The following is a 23,094-nucleotide window of genomic DNA, read 5'->3' as shown; positions in this document are numbered from 1 at the left end:
GAAAAAGCATGAATACTACACCATAGTCGACATCATGACATAACACTATCTATAGCATATTTGAATATCAGTTATATTTAATATTTTCCTTTTTGCCAGGTTGGAGCAGGAGCTATTGGATGTGAAATGTTGAAGAACTGGGCTCTAATGGGTGTAGCCTGCGGGGAGGGTGGTCGAGTGTACGTAACAGATATGGACATTATCGAAAAATCCAATCTTAATAGACAGTTTCTGTTCAGACCTTGGGATGTATCAGTAAGTGACAAGAGTTACGTTATGCATATCATATTTAGATATATTTCAACATGAAGACAATTGCTGCAGATTTATAGTACTTTTCTACAAAAATGTAAAGAGCATGTGTTCCTGAGTCATGGTAGAAACACATAAGATTAAGGAAAATTGTTTCAGTCAAACATTTTACAACAAATGGAAAACCTTCAAAGTGAATAACATATAACAGCAGTCGAAAACATTGAGGTCATCAAAACATTGATTAAATGAAACTTTTGAAAGGAAACAATTACAAGAACAAGAAGCCCTATGTATATACATATAGGAAGTGATGGATTATCAGGGTACTAAATTACATTTTGGTTTGTATGGTAAAACAGTGATGTTCTTGTACTTTTTCAGAAACACAAGTCATCCACAGCAGCTGCTGCAGCAAAGGCAATGAATCCTGGTCTCCAGATCACCCCGCAGGAAAACAGAGTGGGACAGGACACTGAAAATATTTACACAGATGATTTCTTTGAACAGCTGGATGGTGTTGCCAATGCTCTTGATAATGTTGATGCTCGTAAGTCATACAGTTATTTTCTTCATTTTTTTCAGTAGTTTGTTCTGCATTGCAAAATTTGTCAAACCTTTTCTATAATGGCCACCATGAGAAAAGGGATAAAGGGGACTTTTGGAATGTCTTCCATAACAGGTAGAACTGGACTGTTGATAGGTAAACTTGAAGAGAAAAGGCAGGTTGTATCAATGTTCTGCCGAGGTAGCTATATTGTGGGCATAAAGTATAAAAATTATGAATGCCATGCTAAACTTGGTCTAGAAGTATCGATTGTCACATTACAAAAAATGCTTGGGATCATGAACTGGCATAAGGGATGACGGGTACTGAGTATGAAGTCTCCGTTTTCCCACAAAACGTCGAGGAAAAAGTCAAGTGAAGAAATGGAGAACAAATTTGAATTACTTTTCTGCATCTGCAGGCAACAAAAATGTTCAAAGTCATGACGATCGTCCACTCCTTGTACTTCATGTAGTTCCCTCAAAAAGCTCCTAGACAGCTTAAAATGAAATGTTGTTGACCATTCGCCACCTGCTGCTTCAACATGTAAATTGAAAGTAACTTAGGAAAATCCCATAACAGCTCAAAATCCGTCAACTGTTCAACACCCATTATCTCAAAAGCTGAAAATGTAACCTAAATTCAAACAACAGAGGGTTTAGAAAACCCTTGTTATTAAGCCAAAAAGAAAAGTGATAGCAAATTTCAGGACTGTTGATTGAAGGATTATCAATGGCTAGATTACAATAAGAACTTCAGTTATAGTAATGATATTGATTATTTCAGTGATATAAAGCTCCAAAAGTTGTTGTCTCCAAGAGTTTTAAAATGTCCCCACTTTTCTTACAAAGGGGTCATATGTCCCCACAATTTTTGATCCTCGGCAGAACATATGTTGTATTGTTGTGGTCATTGTTAAGAGGTGGTATAATACTAAATATTGGTGCAGGTTCAGCTGTATAGTTCCATACCTTTATTGAAGTATTTTCTAGTTAGTGGGGCTTCCGTGGCCGAGTGGTTAAGGTTGCTGACTCAAATCACTGGCCCCTCATCGATGTGGGTTCGAGCCATCCAGCTGGCTTACAGAAGGTTGGTGGCTCTACCCAGGTGCCCGCATGTGATGAAATAATGCTGGGGTTTTTCTCCATCAAAGCTGGAAAGTCACCATATGACCTATAATTGTGTCGGTGCGACGTTAAAACCCAACAAATATTTTCTAGTTAACGGAGTGGTTATGTGAAGCCAGTGTTTTTTTTTTTCTTTCTTGTTTGTAAAATATTTGTAGAATAACTGTAATAATCACTAGATGAAGTTGAGACATTGTATCATGTGTTATAGAGAGATAAGGAGTACACACAAAGTACTTAAAATACATTTGAATTGTGTATTAAGTAATATTTGCACAAAGAAATAGAAATCTGATAACCAGAAAAGTTGCTTTTATATTTCAGGTATGTATATGGACAGAAGATGTGTGTATTATCGAAAGCCTTTGTTAGAATCTGGTACACTTGGAACAAAAGCAAATGTTCAGGTGAGTTCAGTGACATTTTTCATTGGTTGTATTAATATTAAAACATGTGGGTTCCATACCTGCTTAGGGTATAATTCAATTATTCTCCATTCAGCTGGTTTGCAGAAGTTCAGTGGTATTAACCAGGGTTTGGTCATAAATGCTTTAGATTTTGCTCCATGTAAAGAATATTTACCTGACCAACATTTTCATTATTGATAAATGTATTCAAGATGTAGTACTTTCATACCAGACTGTATCCAGTTAGATGCAAAACAGTATCTGAGAAATTAAAACATTTGTGACTTTTTAATTCTGTCATGGGAAGTCACTCACTCTTGACATATATTGGAATGCATGGTAGTTTTTGTAATTGTCTGAGATACATGTATGGTCCGACAGTTAAATCTCCCATCCAAGACATTAAAATTTTAGACCTGCTCAAAATATTTCTGACATGTCGAAAAGTCTGACTATTTACATAAAACTGGGTGTGTCCATATTTTGTATAATGGATTAAGATTTATCAATATCAGTTCTATCAATAATCTGTACATTTTTGCATTACAGGTAGTTATCCCACACCTAACAGAATCCTACTCCTCGTCACAAGATCCACCTGAGAGATCTATACCTATCTGCACTTTGAAGAACTTTCCTAATGCCATAGAACATACTTTACAATGGGCCAGAGACACATTTGAGGGAGAGTTTAAGGGACCAATAGAAACAGCTAATCTTTATCTTACAGATCCTAAGTTTATGGAAAGAACATTAAAACTACAAGGAACACAGCCGGTGAGTATTTGCAATATACTAAAAGCTTGTGTGAAATATATTTTAAACAAATGTTATAATAGAATCATGCTTCAAGTTAAACTAGTGATAAGGGGGTAAAAGTCTATCATTAAAGTACGTTATTATCCAGTGTGCCTATTATTGATAATCATGTTACTAAAAATAGCCTTGTAATACAGATAAGATACTAGCAAGTTAGAGATGTAGTGCCGTTTCATTTTGTCACATGTTCTATTTCATCAACCTTTAGCCTGCTAAATTTCTTTAATTGACTGGTCCACCATTCAATTGGTGCAATACCATTTATTATTCGAGGGGTGTTCACTGAAAATTTACTGACTGGATAGCAAAGGCAGAATTACTTGCAGCCAGCAGGCTAAAGGTTAAAACAAAATAACATAATTGTTCTCATATTTTTGATGAGACAGGATTTCTTATGTATAACTCATTATTTACCAGTTGTGTTATGAGTAACAAATGTGTAATTGGGGAATAACTGAATTTATGACATACTATTTCAGATTGAAACATTAGATACAGTTCGTAAAGTTCTAGTAGACAACAAACCATCAAGTTTTGAGGATTGTGTGAAATATGCTAGAAATTTGTGGGAGGAAAATTACAGCAATCAAATACAGCAGTTATTGTTTAACTTCCCTGCAGATCAGGTAAATTTTATGTTGCATATAAAATAAGACTGTTCACACATACCACTTAAATACTTGAATAATGTTGCATGACAGATCAAAGGAGAGAATAGCTTGATACTCTAATGCAAGAGAGGTAGAAATATAAATAGAGTTTTTCCATAATGAGTTTTGCCCACAACTTCTTCAGATATATATCTTGATGATATGTCAGGGAATCTGTTCAGCTTGAGCTTTCACAGAAATTGATGATTAAATTACTGCATGCATACCAGCTTTATGTTGGGAAGTTGTCACTTTCATGTGGAAAATAACTCATTACTGCTAACAGTATTGTTCAACTTGAAAATGTTAAAGTAATTGCCTTAGGTATTGGACATGTAATGAGACTTTTCAATTTCCATTTGTTTACATATTTCCAATAGGCAGTGCAGTATTCCTCACATGTAAAGTAGTTAAAAGCATGCATTATGAAAAGAAAAACTGTAAAATGCAAAAAAAAAAAACCATATAAATAATAAGTTTATTGTAATTAAAGGTCGACTACCTTAATAGAAAAAAAATGCATCTGTCCATACATTTTTTTGTTGTTACCAGGTTGGAAGAGAAATATATATGATATAAACTGTATTTCAGGTAACCAGCTCGGGAGCACCATTCTGGTCAGGACCTAAGAGATGTCCACATCCTCTCAAATACGACTCTAACAATGTAAGTTGAAGTTCTCTGAATCTAGGCTCGAAAGTCGGAGAGCGGAGCCAGATCCATCAGCCCTTTGTTGAAAGCAAAGGCATTTTAGCTATATTGTTGTCAAAGTTCTGTTTTTGTGATATTTGTATGTCAAATGTTTAAACATGAAAGGATTAAAGAAACATTTAAGTTGTTTATTTTGATATAAAATGTAGGTTTGTCCCCCTTTGGGAAACAGAGTCTTGAATGATGTGAACCTGAAACTGTTATGACAAAGGTGTTAGAGATAAGTATGATCTGCTGTCATTTGAAAGTTATCATTCTTTGCTGAAAGGGTTTTCCAAAAAAGTATCGTGTTTCTTTCCCTGCATTTCAGGATATGCATTTAGAGTTTGTAGTTTCTGCAGCAAACCTGAAAGCTGAGATATATGGGATAAAGCAGGTTCGGGACAAAGCGGCAGTCAAGGCTATGGTAGATAAGGTTGTGGTCAAAGAGTTCAAACCAAAATCTGGCATCAAAATATCAGTGACAGATGCCGATCTTGAGGGAAATTCAAGCAATGGAAACTTTGGTATGTTGTGTTCAACTAAATTCTTTATGATTGCTTATACATAGAAAGCTATAGAGTAGGATGGTTTTTTTTTATCATTTTGTCAGACATTTATTTAAGAAAAACAACTTCAAGGAATACTGATATTGTCACAAAGGGAAGTAACCTATCCAGATTTGTTTGAATGTCAGCATTAGTAGAAGTCATGGATGTCACATTTTAAACAAATGTTAAAAATTAGAAGTCCTGCAATCTCATTTTGTAAGTAGATGGAGATGTGGTCTCATACACATCCTTATCACATTTTACTTATTATATGATAATAAAGCTAGTGTTCACCTTTTATTATATGTCACTGCAAATGATACCTAGTTCCTTGATTTGTTTCAGATTCAGATGATGTAAAGAAATTAAAGGAGCAGCTACCATCTCCAGACAAGATGAAAGGATTTAAGTTACGTCCAGTAGAATTTGAGAAAGATGATGATAGCAACTTTCACATGGACTTCATTGTTGCATGTTCTAATCTCAGAGCCGAAAATTACGACATTCCACCCGCTGACAGACATAAGGTCAGTTATAGAAACTTAAGTGTTGAATATGTTGAAAAGGTCTTGACATATATTTTGTGCATACTTATAGTTGATTGCAGGGGAGAGGGGATGGGATGCTTGTAGATTTTCTCTGTTTTTGGAAATGATGACTGAACTACCCCCATTTTTAGCTCACCTGAGCATGAAGTGCTCAGGGTGAGCTTTTGTGATCGCCCTGTGTCCGTCGGCGTCAACAATTTGACTGTTTACACTCTAGAGGTCACAATTTTGACCCAATCTTAATGAAACTTGGTCAGAATGTTACCCTCAATAAAATCTTGGACGAGTTCTATATTGGGTCATCTGGAATCAAAACCTAGGTCACCAGGTCAAATCAAAGGAAAAGCTTGTTAACACTCTGGAGGTCACAATTTTGGCCCAATCTTAATGAAACTTGGTCAGAATGTTACCCTTAATAAAATCTTGGATGAGTTCGATATTGGGTCATCTGGGGTCAAAAACTAGGTCATCAGGTCAAACCAAAGGAAAAACTTGTTAACACTCTGGAGGTCACAATTTTGGCCCAGTCTTAATGAAACTTGGTCAGAATGTTACCCTTAATAAAATCTTGGATGAGTTCGATATTGGGTCATCTGGGGTCAAAAACTAGGTCATCAGGTCAAACCAAAGGAAAAACTTGTTAACACTTTAAGAGGTCACAATTTTGGCCCAATCTTAATGAAACTTGGTCAGAATGTTACCCTCAATAAAATCTTGGACGAGTTCCATATTGGGTCATCTGGAATCAAAAACTAGGTCACCAGGTCAAATCAAAGGAAAAGCTTGTTAACACTCTGGAGGTCACAATTTTGGCCCAGTCTTAATGAAACTTGGTCAGAATGTTACCCGCAATAAAATTTTGGACGAGGTTGATATTAGGTCATCTGGGGTCAAAAACTAGATCACCAGGTCAAATCAAAGGAAAAGCTTGTTAACACTGTAGAGGCCACATTTATGACAGTATCTTCATGAAACGTGGTCAGAATGTTAACCTTGATGATCTTTAGGTCCAGTTTGAATGTGGGTCACGTAAGGTCAAAAACTAGGTCACCAGGTCAAATCTAAGGAAAAGCTAGTTAACACTCTAGAGGTACATTTATGACCATATCTTAATAAAACTTGATCAGAATGTTAATCTTGATGATCTGTAGGCCAACTTTAAATCTGGGTCAGATGGGGTCAAAAACTAAGTCACCAGGTAAAATCAAAGGAAAAGCTAGTTAACACTGCGTAAGCCACATTTATGACAATATCTTAATGAAACTTGGTCAGAATGTTAATGTTGATGATCTTTAGGTCAAGTTTAAATCTGGGTCAGGCTGGGTCAAAAGGTCAAATCAAAGGAAAAGCTTGTTAACACTCTAGAGGCCATATTTATGACCATATCTTCATGAAACTTGGTCAGAATGTTAACCTTGATAATCTTTAGGTCAAGTTCGAATCTGGGTCATGTGGGGTCAAAAACTAGGTCACCAGGTCAAATCAAAGGAAAAGCTAGTTAACACCCTAGAGGCCACATTTATGACCATATCTTAATGAAACATGGTCAGAATGTTAATCTTGATGATCTTTAGGTCAGCAGGTCAAGTGAGCGATACAGGGCCTTCATGGCCCTCTTGTTTTTATTTGTGGACTTATCTGGCTAAAACTGTTTACTATTATACATGATCCATGCCTCATATGTTGGAAGTTGGTGGTTAATTTTGAGAAAAAATTAGGATTGGTTAGAATGTCTAAATAAATGAAGAGTTTTAGTTGCATGATGTTAAGGACGTATGCTAGAATTTGGTGCGGAAATTTTTCCAATAACAGAATTTCTTCAAACTTTGGATATTGAAGGACAATCATCTAAGAAACAAAAATATGCAATAAAAGTCATAGGTCACCGGTATCGAAAAAGAGTTATCTGCCCTTAAAAATGGCATTTCCCCCAAAAAAAGACGTTTTCAAGGGCAGATAACTCTTTCAAATCCGGTGACCTATGATTTTTATTGCACTTTTTTGTTTCTTAGATGATTGTCCTTCAATATCCAAAGTTTAAAGAAATTCTGTTATTGGGAAAATTTTCGCCCATCTCATATACAGGGAATTCTAGCGTACGCCTTTAAGAAAGAATACTGTTCAGTTACATTTGTAACATTTAATACTGTTGATATATGACATATTTCAACTGCATTTATCACATCAAGAGATTTATTTTCAGAGCAAGCTGATCGCAGGTAGAATCATTCCAGCAATAGCTACAACCACGGCCATGGTTGTTGGTTTAGTATGTCTGGAAATGTACAAGGTGAATTTGAATTTTTATTGATGCTAATTTTGTGTGATAGAAGTAAATGTTTTTGTCATTTATTGTACCCCCCGACAACAAAGTTGTAAGGGGGGGTATACTGGTTTCAGGTTGTCTGTCTGTCTGTCCGTCTGGCTGTCTGTCCGTAGACGCAATCTTGTGCGCACCATCTCTCCTTATCCCCTTGACACAATTTAATGAAACTTCACACAAGTGATCAGTACCAACAGTAGTTGTGCATGGGACTTTGTTTTTTGTTACTATACTATATACATAGACACAATCTTGTGCGCACCATCTCTCCTCATCCCCTTGACACAATTTAATGAAACTTCACACAAGTGATCAGTACCAACAGTAGTTGTGCATGGGGCATGTTAGGTTCTTTTAGAAAAAAAATTTGCAGAGTTATGGGACTTTGTTTTTTTGTTACTATACTATATACATAGACTCAATCTTGTGCGCACCATCTCTCCTCATCCCCTTGACACAGTTTAATGAAACTTCACACAAGTGATCAGTACCAGCAGAAGTTGTGCATGGGGCATGTTAGGTTCTTTTAGAAAAAATTTTTTGCAGAGTTATGGGACTTTGTTTTTTTGTTACTATACTATATACATAGACACAATCTTGTGCGCACCATCTCTCCTCATCCCCTTGACACAATTTAATGAAACTTTACACAAGTAATCAGTAACAACAGTAGTTGTGCATGGGGCATGTTAGGTTCTTTCAGCAACAAAAATTGCAGAGTTATGGGACTTTGTTTCTTGTTAACATACTATGTACATACAGTCTGCATATGCAATCTTGTGCGTGCCTAATCTACCAAACCCTTGCACACAATTTAATGAAACTTCACACAAGTGATCAGTACAAACCCTAGTTGTGCATGGTGCATGTTACATTCTTTTAGATAAATATTCTGCATAGTTATGGGACTTTGTTTTTTGTTACTATACTGTATACATACAGTCTATATACATACAGTCCACATAATTATGCAGTCTTGTGTGCGCAAATTGCAATGTACTGTGTCAGTGCATGAGGTGGGTACATTCATCACCTTTAGTGATAGCTCTAGTTATATCATATTCATTTGAAGCATTGCTCAGTTTTTCTTTCCTGCTACCTGTTAAAAGCCACTTAAGTTTTATAGAGATGAGTGGAATCAGTTTAGGAGTTACACATGTTTAAGCCATTTTATAAATTGTAATAATTCAACATAAACAGATAAAACTTCCTCTAAAATTTGCTCTGTTTGGTGATTATATACTGGTTTAGAAGATATAATAATTGCAATATTAGTAAATGCAAGAACTTGGGAGTATCCAAAGATTTTAAATCTGAGCCAGCAAAACTATTTGGATATGTCGTAGCCTATAAATTTTCAGTATGAAAGTATCATAGCAAGTTGAAATTCTTTTACAGACTTAATGAGCGCTAATAAAATATTTGCCGAACATTCTTTTTTGTTTAAACATTCATTTTTGCAGTGTTGTTTTTTTTTTTACAGAAAAAAGAAATTTTATTAACTGGTATATTTGTATTGCAGATAGTACAAGGTCACAAGAAGTTAGAGCTGTTTAAGAATGGTTTCTGTAATCTTGCTCTACCATTCTTTGCTTTCTCCGAGCCTATTGCTGCACCCAAAAACAAGGTATTTCATATTGTTTGTACACACTTTAACAGAAATGTACAAGAAGCTTTATTTATGCTTTATATTAAAATCAGAAACTAGTTATTACTTAACAATACTGGTAGAGAGAAAAAATCACCATATTTATTATCTTTATTCTTGCCTAAAAATATGTCTAAGTTCATGCTTTAGTTTGTCCGAATTCTGTGGAAACTTGTATTTCAGAGTCTTTTAACTGGACTAGATTTAAAAAGTATCTAGTCCTACTCGGTAGGACAATAACCGTAATAAGTGGTTTTGACCAATAATGTTACTGTGTTTATGTGCTACTTTCCAAGTCTGATGACAAAATTCCTTTCCTTTGAAGTTTCAGTAATCCTGATTTTATATATTTCTAAATAAAATATTGTCCTTCACTATATGATACATCATTTTTCCAGTATTACGACACAGAATTCACATTGTGGGACAGATTTGAGATACAGGGTGAAATGACACTACAGGAATTCATTGATCACTTTCAGGTTTGGTTTTCATTAGATATTAGTTACAAAAACATAAGAACTTATTAGCTAAAATTACTAATACAAGATGTTAAACCTAAAAGTTATAATGATAGAACATTATGAAGAATGCAAATTGGTTATTTTCTGGAAGTAAGCTAGGGTTGTTCAGTTGGTTTTAAAATGACAACAGGAACATATGACAGTATTTGCCATTGTTAAATGCTGGATAAATATTCCAGATGTCTGTGACAGCATTTTTTATTACTTTTGGTGGTTGGCACCTGGTCTGAACTTACACATGTATATTGAAAATTGTGTGAATTATTTCAGAATGAGCGCAAGTTGGAGATTACAATGTTATCACAGGGTGTTACAATGCTTTACTCATTCTTCATGCCACCTGCCAAGAGAACAGAGAGAATGGGACTACCGTAAGTATATCTACCATGTAGTATTTAAACACACATACAGCTCTTAATAAAGCTGAGGCCTCCGTGGCTGATTGGTTAAAGCTTCCAACTTCGAATCGCATTCCCCTCCCTGCTATTGGCTGGAAACCTTGCTTTGGGTGTAGAATTATTCCATGTGAGGAAGTCATCAAGCTGATATATTTACGGTCAGTGGGTCTACCCAGGGGCCCACTGGATATGAAATAATGCCTTGAGGGTCATCTTGAACTGTCTGCTATTTGGCATGTAATTTTGTCATTGATAACATTGATAACAACAAAAAGAAAAAACAAAATAAAGCAATGATATATACAGTCGAAACTCGGTATCTCGAATTTCAAGGGACCGTGCTTTTTATTTCGAGATAGCCGAAATTCGAGTTATGAGATGGGACGAAATGATGGTTTAGTTACGAGAAGTTTTAATAAAAAATAAACGCTGTTCCCGTGAAGCTGTGCATACGCTGTCGGTACTATACACGTAAACGATTCCGTAGAGTTTGTGTTTACCAAAGTTTTCACTTTTTTGAAGAATGAAAATGATACTAACCTAAAATGTTTTTGAGCAAAGTTCCTTTTTGTACCATATTTCTCTCCCGGAGGATTGACAGCATTTCAATCTGACATTTTAAACGAATGATAGATTCCCCCAAGAAGTTAATTTTTATACATTCTCTACGCGATTACCTCTAATTATTCCTTATCAAAAAGCCCAGCTGTTCAAACTAATTAATTCATTAGTTTAAATTAAAAGCAATTTTCATAACATCTCAAAAACAAATGACCGCTGATTGAAGAAATCTAATGTTTACATCAAACAATTATAATTATGGCACATACAAACAAGTATGACATCATCTCACTTTGATAAGTCGGCATCGCGGCTATCTGGTTAGGCAATAAACATGGACAGGTGTTGAAAACCAACCACATTCACAATGAGATGTGTGAAATTTTATCGCATATTTTCCTCACTTCGACTTACCGAATTTACAATGCACTTGAATTTTACTGACGGGACTGAAAATCCCTTTCGACACATCCGGAGTCTCGGTAAGTCAAATTTTGACGTAACCGGAGTTGAATTACATATATAAAGAAGGAAATTTGACGGGACCTGAACATTTCTTCGACTTAAGCGGAATTTCGAGGTAAGCGAGTTTGAGATACCGAGTTTTGACTGTATATGATATAAAGCAATGAATAAAACATGATCACAGTTGATATGAATTGGAACCATCTCAAAATTCTCAAAGAATTCAATCGTGTTTCAGAAATCTTAAGAAGTATGGATAAAAACCTGTTCACTTTGTGGATGGAAATATTCTTGTTAAGAGCAAATCAATGTTTTAAAGGCATTAAGTTATGCACTCATTTCGAATAACACTTGCTTAAATTTAACCATATATTCACTTATTTTAGTATTTTGCGTCTTCAAATGAAGAGTTTATTTCCTTTTGAAGAGATTGGAGTTCTGTTTACATTTTGTGTGCTTGACTCAAGTGTTGCAATTAAATAAAAATGTAATAATACCTCAGTGAAAACTTATTTTAGCTTGACTGAATAAATTTACATTGTGCCCAAAATTATTGTGTACACTGCCTTACCTGTGTTTAATGTGTGGAGGCTATTTGACTTTTGTGCAGAACAGGCATAAGTTGTGGAAGGAGATATTTTCTGACCAGTTGGGATCATGGATCCATTCAATACCTGTGTAATAGTTCCGCTTTAGCGTGCTCGGGGGTTTGGGGGTGTTGCACTTTTCATTACCTCTCATGAACAGACCCAGCAAACTGAGTCTTCTATTTTTTTGTTTGGTCACATTCTGTTCTTCAAAAGGATCTTAAAGATAATATCACAACCAATCCATTAAATATCAGCAGTTGTATGTAAAGTCTTGAATGTCATTGGTGCATTTCTAGTACTGTTGAATCATTGATACTGGATGGAGTTTAAACTTCCGTGTTTTGTGGATTTTGTGATTGATTAAACATACAGTTTTACAGCAGTTTTACAGTATGTATCATTTTACTACCGCAGAATGTCAGAAGTTGTGAAGAAAGTATCAAAGAAGAAGATCCCAAGTTACGTTAAAGCTTTGGTTCTAGAACTCTGCTGTAATGACACTGAAGGAGAAGACGTGGAGGTGCCCTATGTTCAATACAGACTACCACAGTAAAATCTAGTTGTTACCTCCCTTGTCTACAAGAAGCTCAACTGGGATAGCCTCCCTTTGATGATGATTTTTTGAAGAAAGTGAATATATGTGATACAGAGATTAATCAAGATCTGTGTAGTTAAACTCTCACTATAGTGTATAAAGGTGTATACAATACTGACATATTTTTGAAATATGTGTAGATCAAAATGATTCTATGTGTGCAGTGCAGGTGAACTAACCTTTTATCAGTGGTTATGTTACATGTTCAAAAATCCAACAGGTAACGAATAATTTAGGGCTTGAAACTGTGATAGGAATGCTCGTTAGGAAGCACAATTATCATTACTTGGATCTTACATGTAATTTCATTGACATTTGCTTGCTTTGAGAAATACAGGTATGTTGTAGACGCCTATATGTCATAAAATAATTACTTAGAATACTTTTTATGCTAAAGTCTAGTTTATCAAAATAAGTGCTATTGTAAAATTGAACAAGTATGTGCTGTTGTATTTATACATGTATTATGTGCTAATTTGTTATTTAAGTTGGGATAAATGGTTATTGAAGAATTTGAACATTTGTGCACGATTCTAAAAATGCCAAAGTTATATTTGGTATTTATTGTTTATTTTTGCATGGTGATCTGGACTTACCAGTTGTTTGGTATAATGCCATTATGATACGAATAAAGTCATTGTACAGAAGTATTCGTGTGTTGTGCTGTCAAGTTGGCAAGTTTTTATCAATGTTTAAAGTCTGAAATGCTAAATTTTCTTTATACGCTGTCCCTTGAAAAAGCAAAGGTTATACTGAGTGATGACATGAGAGTGAATTCTGGAGCTTAGCAACAATTCATCAGAAACAGAAACTGGTATAAGCAGAGGTAATGGTAAACTAATTGTGTGCCATTTCAGAGTCTTAAAGTTTCAAACTTTGAAAACGCAAATGAACATGAGCCTAATTTGGTAATTTTCAAGGCTATGAAAAATTTGGGGTTTCTTGCTGGAAATTACAATACATCTGTCTATGGAAAAAGTTCGGCATTTCATCATACACAGGTGGTCCCGTTTGTTAAAGGTGTGTTTTCATTTCTGTCCTTTATACTGCCAATTTCAGAATAGCGCGCCGATTCAGTGTTTGCATCATACACATTTAGTCACTGACTGATATTGATTTTCTTATCGTGAGTGGCTAATTTTGTAACCGTCATTTACATAAACTCCGCCCAAGACGAGAGTCAAGTTAAACTGAAAAGCCTGTCATACATGTATTTGTGGTTTTTAAAATGGAAGATATTAATACAGTTTTTAGCTGTATCTCAGACTCACAAGTTTCACAACAAACATTTTTACGTGCACCCGGACTGATTACATTATGTCTGTAAAACTGAACTTGATTAACGTTGAATTCTCCCGATCATTTCACGTATACATTGTATTTTTTTTTCCTGTCACCGATGTACGTCGATTTCCTTGACAAGTCGATAAAAAATAATGTGTATTTTTATCGCTTGGTCAGGGATCTAAGTTTACAATAGTAAATCATAGCCTGATGGACATCACTTTTCACATTAAAAATTATATATTTAGTTTAAACATAAATGCCCTGTTTACATACATTACTCAAGTTATAAAGGTAATAGCTCTAAACATTTCTGTGTGTTTGATAATCCAGCAAACATGCGATTCTGAAGACATACTTGAATTAACTGGAATCTTTTTTTTTCGTACAGAGAACATGTATTTAGGTCCTACTTATCAACGATTTAACTTCCGGTCATGTAGCCGTTGTACATGAAGTTAAAAACCTCAAGTGCTGGGCTCCTTAAATTCATTTGGCTTTAATAGCAAATTGAAACTTGATTCGGGATTCATGACTAAGTAAGTCTCCTTGCCAAGAAACTTGCTCACGACGGAAATATGTTGTCTTGGGATTAACGCCAGATTTCAATAGTTCTTCTTTGATGTCGGGTGGTTAGTTTACTTAATTAAGCATCGCTCCTGGGAAGAACCAGTACTAGACTCTTGTCTCCGTAAGAAACTGCCAACTTTCTCACATAAAGAAATATGGTCGGTAGGAAGGCTCGAACCCGTGCCCCCCCCATCCCAATCAGTGAGAGGTTAAAGTGATTTCAAGACAACGACTAACCACTCGACTACGAGAGCAGTCAAACGATGGATGGGTACTACAATTCGGATCTAGAAATCACACGGCAGAAGTCGACACAGAACTCTCAAGCTGATTAAGGGCGATGGAGTCAACTGACAGCTTAAGTTTTTTCTCCATTTTTTCCGTTTGACTTAAGTATTCATGACATCGCATACCGCATGTCTTCTGCATTCAGTAATAATTTGACGGATTTCTATGAAATAATGTACATTTTTTGATATTGAAAACTTGTCCAATGAAATTCTAATCGATGTCGATCCTTTGCTTTGGTATTTTACAGATTACAGTATGTTGTAAATACAAAATAGATTCTATAGAACTTACGTGTCTCAAAAGAGTTTTTGATTTAACACTGTGATAGTAAAATTGCACCTCTATGTTCACAGCATTTGTAAAAGGCGATCTTGCTTATACTTTGCCTGTCACAAATACTAGTTTTTAACGATATTACCATCTGACCATGATATGCATTTAGTCAGAATCGCATGTGCTTTTGTTAGTTTAAAATCATAGAATCTAACTATAATTTTCCTATCGTAAGCTTGTCTGACTTCGACAATTCTCGGCGTCAAACTTGGAAAGATCGAAATAAACAGCACCAAGGCAATCTAAATTAACCCACTTGGCACCTGGAAGACTGGATGTGGTAATCTGACTCAGATGGAGGTATAATTATATTGACCACATCACTTTGTATTTTTTACCGACAATCGGATTACATCGCATTGTAGGAAAGAAAAGGCTGCATGTTTATCTGCACCATTTAGTAATTTTTGAAACAAAAAAGAAAAAAAATAACAATGCCAAGACTGCACGCGATTTACTCGGTTGCACTCAGCGCGCGTTGCGCTTATACAGAATTGTCCGATACGCATGTGCACAAGAAAGGAATTACTGAACAAGACTTAATGCTATAATATAACAGTGACTTGAAAGCATGTTCAATAGAGTGACATCAGTCATAATTCGTGCGCTAAAATAGCAATCAACATGACATGTAAACTGGACAATAGAGCTTTTTATTACAAAATCTAGTGCATGATCTTAGGTTTCTATTCTCTGTGTAACAAGAACGAAATGCAACAAGCTGCGCTCTTAACCCTTACCCTGCTAAATTTCTATAATGAACTTGTCCATCTTTCAATTTGGACAGTACCATTAACTGTTAAAAGGGGCGCTTACAAAAAGATACTGACTGAATGGCAAACAGTGCAGACCATGATCAGACTGCACTTGCCACAATCAGGCTAAAGGCTGAAATAGAAGAAAGGCATTATACATATAATCATGTACTAGGTATTACCAGACGTTCACAATTCTAGGGACAAAACTTTCAGTTGTATTTTCAAAATTTGACAAGATACTGCATGTAGTTTTAAATAAATATTGCCGAGTTTGTCTTCTCACAGTTGAAAGCAAAATGGGTGAACAAACCTTATAGTTCAATGTGGAAGACAACATCGGTAACAAGCGGTATAAAATCCATGACCGACATCCGTGGATATAATACGAAGACTAGATACATCAATTCAAAATAAATACATGAAACCAGCTGTGTTGTATTTCGTCGAGAGTTGCTATAAATACAAATTATACACATCAATGTCGATTTTCAGACATTTCAGATCTATAATGTAAAGAGTTTTAAGGTATATGCTGCGTATGTTTACATATATATGTATATATTGTAATGATTATGCAGGATTATCCTGAAATAAACTCCCGTAATATATCACTTTTGTAAAGTTGCTTTCCACTGCGACCGATAGAAATATACGTTTGGGCGGAGCAAACTACAAGCGTCATCAAATTACCCTCTCACCGATCACTTCAGTGACAGCTACGTCATATACTACCTGCGTTTGATGTAAACACCCAAACGGCGAGCTTTTCTGAAATTGGCAGTATATAATTTATATGCACTAGAAGGAGATGGCCATTTCTATGTATTTTGGATATCAAGAATGATTACACAGTTACAAGGCTTATCCCATAGGCTCAGAGAAAAGCAGAAAGATTATAAGATTCACAAGTTGTAGGTGCAAATGGGAATATCTGGCTCGAGGGTAACTGTTTAGGCAGTAACGAGGCTCCGCTGAGTTACCACGTAAACAGTTTCCCCAAGAGCCAGATATTCCCGTCTGCACCTAAGTCAGTGATCGAATCTTTTTCTTACCATATTCAAGAAATTACTGTAAAAACAAGAAATATCTTTAAAAATGATGGTCGGCGAATTGTAATAAGGAAAGAAGTTTATGAATTTTTCATCTAACATTTTTCAAATTGCAAAACTAAACACAGCACTTTAACAATTTAAATGGTTCTCTTTTAATTTTTCGCAAAGATAGTAAGCATTTAACATTATTTGTTTTCATAGTATGTTACACTAATGTATATCTTTTGTCAAGCGATAAAAGTTTTTGATTCCTTATTAGACCTCACCATAAGAGCAACAATCAGCTCTGTCGCGTTCTTTCATGAAAAGACACAATCACATTATTTTGTGGAACTTCTACAGTTATTCTACAATTATACGTGCCTGACCATCGTATTGTTTTTCGTCCATTATAACGATGCCACTTTGCGTCTGTGTAAAAAAAAACAAAAAAAAAAAAAACAGAATGATAAACAATAGTACATTGAACATACATTTTGTATATACGTATAAGTAACAAACCTTCCTACTGTCTAGTTGCAGCTTAAAATATTTGAAGAAAAACCAATCGTCTCAGTCTTTTGGACGCCTACTCATAGGAATCCCGTCGTTTATATGACTGAAAAATTGTTGAGAAAGACGTTAAACCCGAACACACACACACATAGGAATCGATTCATTTTTGCTAAATAGAAAGTCTGCCTTGTAACCAAATTCTGCTACACTTTTGTCAGGTTTCAGCAAAATGCACGACGGTGTCTTCCTGATGCAAAATCCCGTCGATGACCATTTGGTTGGTACCTTAATACTTTTCACGCAGTTGGTATTCTCATAGTCGGATCTCCACTGCAAGGCGATTCCACAGGCATAGGTTCCAAATTCTATGGCAATGACTAGCTGTGGTGTCATTTTATTGCCCTGCTGAAAGAAAAAATAAAATTGGACTATGTTGTATTGTATAATGCTTACAATTAAGCAGATCATGAAAGATGTTACTTCAAATCTGAGATGGTGACCTCAGAATTCACAGAATTTCGACAAATAATGTTATTTTCAAGAAATATTTCGAATAAATAAATCGTACAATTTTACATGCATAAGCTAAGCTATTTCTATTGTTAGAAATAGTAATGTAACTTTTAAACTGTTAAAGATATGTCCTTAGAAATGTTTACAATACTGTACAGGGGATAACCGTCTCATTTACTGAGGATAGTTTCCAAGTTGACAAATGTGTACTAAGGGCAACATGTAAATCGGACAAAAAAACTGTATTCTAATTGATAGTTATACTATGTAAAAATATGTCTCTTTCGAACTTTTTATTTTATTTTAATTACGTTTACTCCAGTCTGTAGAAATATTTACCATACGTACGTCTAACACTAGTAACTAGAAAATTAATTAATAAATAGAGTGCAAATCGTAGCAAGACGTATCACGTTTTACCAGAGGCGGATAGGGCCAGGGCAACAACCTTTAATGTCATCTTCATTACCAATGTTCGATAATTACTAGGTCTTACCACAATGTGATGACAAATAAAACATAGATCTATAAAACGACCCAAGATATTGCCGGCTACTGTTTGTTCTCCATTATCCGTAACTTGATATCAACTACACGTTATCTTAAGGTCTCCGAGGGTGGTAGTAGGATCTTTTATATCTTTCGGATACACTGTATTTTTATGTTAATTTTATTGCATAAATGCTTTTTTCATTATGTAAAAATCAGGCAAAATCACTATTATGAGAAAAAAGAAATTCGAAATCTACATTTTATACGGAAACGTTGTTTTTATGCATATGTGTCCTTAAAGTTTCAAAAACAATATATTCACCGATAAAGTCCTTATAGAATATCAAGTGTATAAAGAACTCAAGGCAAAACTGTGTTATAGAAAAGGTAGGTAAAACAGTAGCTTTTAATTGCTGCATATGTGATTAAGCAACAATATCATATTGCCACTACTTTCAGAGAAGTATCACTGAAGGATAGTAACTTTAAAAAGAAACAAATACATAGAATCTCCCACAGAACGGATTTACGGTGGAATTTATTGTACAAAACGATTCACTATTGTCTTTTGCATCTTTCAATGCAATACCTGTTGAATTTGACCAACCATTGCCGATATTGCTCTGGAAGGCCGAACATTCAGACAAGTTGACAAAAAGACAGACGAGCATACCGAGCTGTTTTAAGTACATACAGTTAAAACAAATACTTTTGCTCTCATCCCTCGATATAGACAACGACAGAACCATATCCCCACGACTTTGCGTAGAGGTAAAAAATCGTAATCATTATCACAGTCTCATTATTCAAAATACATCGTTACTATACCCAGTCTACTTACTAATAAAAACTAGCCCCTGTACAGTTACATATTTGCTTTGTCTATCCACAGCTCACTTTCAGGTCTCTCCGTTACAACAAAACATACTGTATTGCTATCTTACACAATACTGAAAGATGAAATTATAATAAAATCAATCGATTTTGTTTTTATTCTAATTTTCTATTTGTTGTTTTATGTTTGAAATCCTACCACTTTACTGAACATTTTTGAGCGGTTATGCAACTTTCATTTAAGAGTAGGGACATAGTATATTGCATAGGATCAAGCTTTTCGAAACTCTTCGATTTTGATAAATGTATCACCATATAATACAAAAGAGAATATGGTAAAATAGTCAGCGTGTGTCATTGATTTATCACTTTCTGAGCTATATCCGGTGTCCGTTTCCCAACAGTGTAGTATGTACTCTGTGTATAAGTGATAACGCTGTCGGCATCTATCATTTAAACCACAAGCCCTGAAATTATTTATTTTCAAAATTGAAAGTAATTTAAGTTGTTGGCTTTCGTCTTTCACGTCATTTCTAAAATATGACCTGACGAAAAAACGTGTACTTCACGGGGGAGGAAATGTTACACGAGACTCGGTTTTGGAGGATATCATGTTACAGATTTAGGATGCTACTGTTACAGTATTCCTGGATAACGTTACAGCATTCGGAGGATAATAATCGCTGTCGGTGTTTTGTTTGCCAAAGAAATGGTAGATTTCTAAATATATATTTCTTTTTTGCAAAAGTAAAACTTGTTGTTTTTTTCTAGATCAGTGGTATGTACGTCTGTTGAGACATGGTTTAACCTGCGAAACACTGTATATTGATGTCTATCAAGCTCTTAATGACAAAATTCGAAATTTTGATAGACAATTATCTAAAAGAAGTTGATTAAAATATATTTCAACCATATTTTATGCTCATTTGCATCGATAAAAACCCTCTTTAGGCATGCACCTATAATACGAGGTAGAAAAATCACTGTGGGTCTAAATATTCGTGGTTTTATAAAATGTTACAGTTTAGCTGGATATGTTACAGATGTGGGTTGCTACTTCTGGATGTGTTACAGATTTAGGATGATACTTTTTGGAATACATTTTGACAATATACAATACCAGGATGGTAAATAAAATTTAGATATCATGAATTATGCGGGATTTTTTTTGTAAGATGTAACTAATATATTATGCCATGTGCAGTTTTTTTTCTAATTTCGAAATTTTAAATCAACATCTATATATAATAAAATGAAATAAATATTTTCAATGGAAAGCTAGTGTTCTATATACAATGTATATAATACCATAATCACAAATTCGCATTGAATCGTCGTTTGCACTTTAATAGGCTGATCTTTTATAAATAGTTCCTGTTTATGCTACATGTACTATGCTAGCAAACAATGTGTCCTAGCTTCAGAAGAGCTTGGCAATGCATGTATTTAACAAAGATTTCAATTACTAATATGCTTAAAAGAAAATATCCTTTCGGAATCGATAATGGAGAACTTAAGAATTAATTGGCTTTTCTAACGACAACTCGCACATGTGCAATAAAACTTTATTTCAAATAACAAAAGATTCTTTCTGTGTTAAACATGTATACGTATTTACTGTTGGAACATAGTCTGCTTGCATGAGCGTAGCTGCCTATCTGCGCAATGAAGATCTGGCAAGCATGCACAATTAAATTGGCTAATCTGAAGCATTGAATCTGTTTGCTCACAGTTAGGAGCCAATATCATTTAACAGAGGATTTTATACGCAACTCATAGTTAAAATGTATAATGTTTCAGGATTTTCATCTAAAAATATATGTGTCTTTGTCTTCGTATGTATTCCGGTGTCAAGGGCTTTTCAGGACTGTGCGCCATTCGAAGGCATGTCCCAGGACTGTAATGCCCACCATCTGGCATTGTGTAAACGCGGGCACGAGCACATTAAATTCGGGTTGTTCATAAATTAGGAGTTACCTTATAACCATAGTAACTCGCTGTCTTATTAGATTTGAACGAAAGTAATCTATGTGAATATGAATAAAGAAACACTTAGAACATTTTTTGATATCGCTCTGCGATATCTCCTGTGATTTATTTTGAGGTTATGAAAAAATTTAACAACCGATGTATTTAGAGATTGTTCAAATGATCGATCAATCTGCATGGAAAAGGGATGGGAGATTTGCTCTGCATAACCTGTAACATCAACTGTTCATCGTATGTGATTCTTGACATATCACAACCGACATCTTCTCCCGTTAGGTAAAATGTTCTAGTTTTTCTTTCCTGTGTTTTCAAACGTCGTTACAGCAACGCTTCTCTAGTACATGTCTGACTTCCTCAAATGACAAAGTAAATGTTGTTTAGCAGTATTTACATTTAACAACAGAATTCTGAAGAAGGAAAAAGTATCATTCTAAATCTGTAACACATTCAAAAGCAGCACCCCACAACTGTAACATATCCTGCTAAGCTGCAACATTCCATAAAATCACAAAAAATTAGACCAACAGTAATATTTCTACTTCGTATTATTAGTCCATGCCTGAAGAGAGTTTTAATAAATGCAAATGAGCATGAAATACGGTTGGAATATCTTTTAATCAATTTCGTTTAGATAATTTTCTATCAAAATTTCGAATTTTGTCATAAAACGCTTGATTGACATCAATATACTGTGTTTCGCAGGTTAAGCCATGTCTCAACAGACGTGCATATCATTGATCTAGAAATACAATATTATTTTTGCAAAAAGGAGATAAATCTTTACCATTTCTTTGGCAAACAAAACACCGACAGCTATTATTATCCTCCGAATGCTGTAACGTTATCCAGGAATACTGTAACAGTAGCATCCTAAATCTGTAACATAATATCCTCCAAAATCGAGTCTCGTGTAACAGTTCCTCCCCCGTGTACTTTATACATAGATAATTCACATTTATCTTACAGGAAGCAAATATTACACCGTAACTTAATATTTAGGTTGTTCGACATGTTTCGATCGATATCAGTGTTATCAATTTTGTGTTACAAACGAACTAAACAAATCTGAATTACCTGCCCTTTCCACGTTTCTTTATCAATAACTAAAATTAGTTTGAAATGTATGCTCATTTCATTTCAAAGACATTTGACAGTGTGCACGTGCATACTTGTGTTCTAGTTTGTGACAAGTTACACAAAATTTCGGTTATGCAGATGCGGCGGAGGCATCTTCAACAGACTGATTGGATATGGTCTGTTGTTTTCATTGAATCAGTACGTAAAAGGTCAGGGTCATTCTGATTTATGTCTGAAAATGATATCCGATCAACAACAGGAGAAGATTTGTGAGTTTTGGAACACTAATTTCATAGGACATCTGTCTGTGCATGTTCGGTGACATTTTTGATGACTCACATCATCATATTTCCATAGTCAGCTGGTCAAATGTCAATATCGCATTGGTTTAGAGCCTACAAATAGTTTCCGACTACTTTGTCTTTTATTTGATTCTTGTTTGTGGTCAATACTATGTGAATAATTGGTGTTTCAATATCAAAATGTCATTGAGGCTAAAATGATTGATTTCATGATCTGTCACTACAGAATGTTTACGCAAACAAGAGCTCGTAGAACACGAAATGTTATTGTCTGGAAATGGTTGAACTGTTCTGGGTCACTGTGACCTTGACCTCTGGTTCCAAAATCAATAGGGGCCATCTGCTGGTCATGACCAACACCCCTATCAATTTCATGATCCTAGGCCCAAGTGTTCTTGAGTTATCGTCC

General features: G+C 35.0%; 1 protein-coding gene and 1 long non-coding RNA gene across 6 annotated transcripts in view; one reads left to right on the top strand and one right to left on the bottom strand.

Moving 5' to 3' along the window:
- Positions 1-13,345, top strand: part of LOC123530165 (ubiquitin-like modifier-activating enzyme 1) — a 39,228-nt gene extending 25,883 nt beyond the window's left edge. For all 5 annotated transcript variants that reach the window (XM_045310900.2, XM_045310903.2, XM_045310904.2 and 2 more), the window contains 13 exons: positions 100-255; positions 637-802; positions 2,251-2,333; positions 2,883-3,110; positions 3,632-3,778; positions 4,394-4,468; positions 4,824-5,019; positions 5,389-5,570; positions 7,795-7,881; positions 9,437-9,541; positions 9,961-10,044; positions 10,357-10,457; positions 12,515-13,345. In XM_045310900.2, coding sequence (XP_045166835.2) covers positions 100-255; positions 637-802; positions 2,251-2,333; positions 2,883-3,110; positions 3,632-3,778; positions 4,394-4,468; positions 4,824-5,019; positions 5,389-5,570; positions 7,795-7,881; positions 9,437-9,541; positions 9,961-10,044; positions 10,357-10,457; positions 12,515-12,653 — 1,749 coding nt within the window. In that variant the 3' untranslated portion in view covers positions 12,654-13,345. The remainder of the gene's footprint in view (positions 1-99; positions 256-636; positions 803-2,250; positions 2,334-2,882; positions 3,111-3,631; positions 3,779-4,393; positions 4,469-4,823; positions 5,020-5,388; positions 5,571-7,794; positions 7,882-9,436; positions 9,542-9,960; positions 10,045-10,356; positions 10,458-12,514) is intronic.
- A 4,023-nt stretch (positions 13,346-17,368) lies between these two features.
- On the bottom strand, positions 17,369-19,945 carry LOC123529420 (uncharacterized). The gene is made up of 2 exons (XR_008366845.1): positions 19,325-19,945; positions 17,369-17,883 (listed from the first exon to the last, which is right to left on the bottom strand). It is a non-coding gene; the product is annotated as an uncharacterized LOC123529420 (long non-coding RNA).
- Positions 19,946-23,094: the final 3,149 nt, after the last annotated feature.

This window comes from Mercenaria mercenaria, chromosome 13, assembly GCF_021730395.1.
Source record: "Mercenaria mercenaria strain notata chromosome 13, MADL_Memer_1, whole genome shotgun sequence".
Classification (NCBI taxonomy): domain Eukaryota; kingdom Metazoa; phylum Mollusca; class Bivalvia; order Venerida; family Veneridae; genus Mercenaria; species Mercenaria mercenaria.
This window is presented reverse-complemented; position numbering and strand designations above follow the sequence as displayed.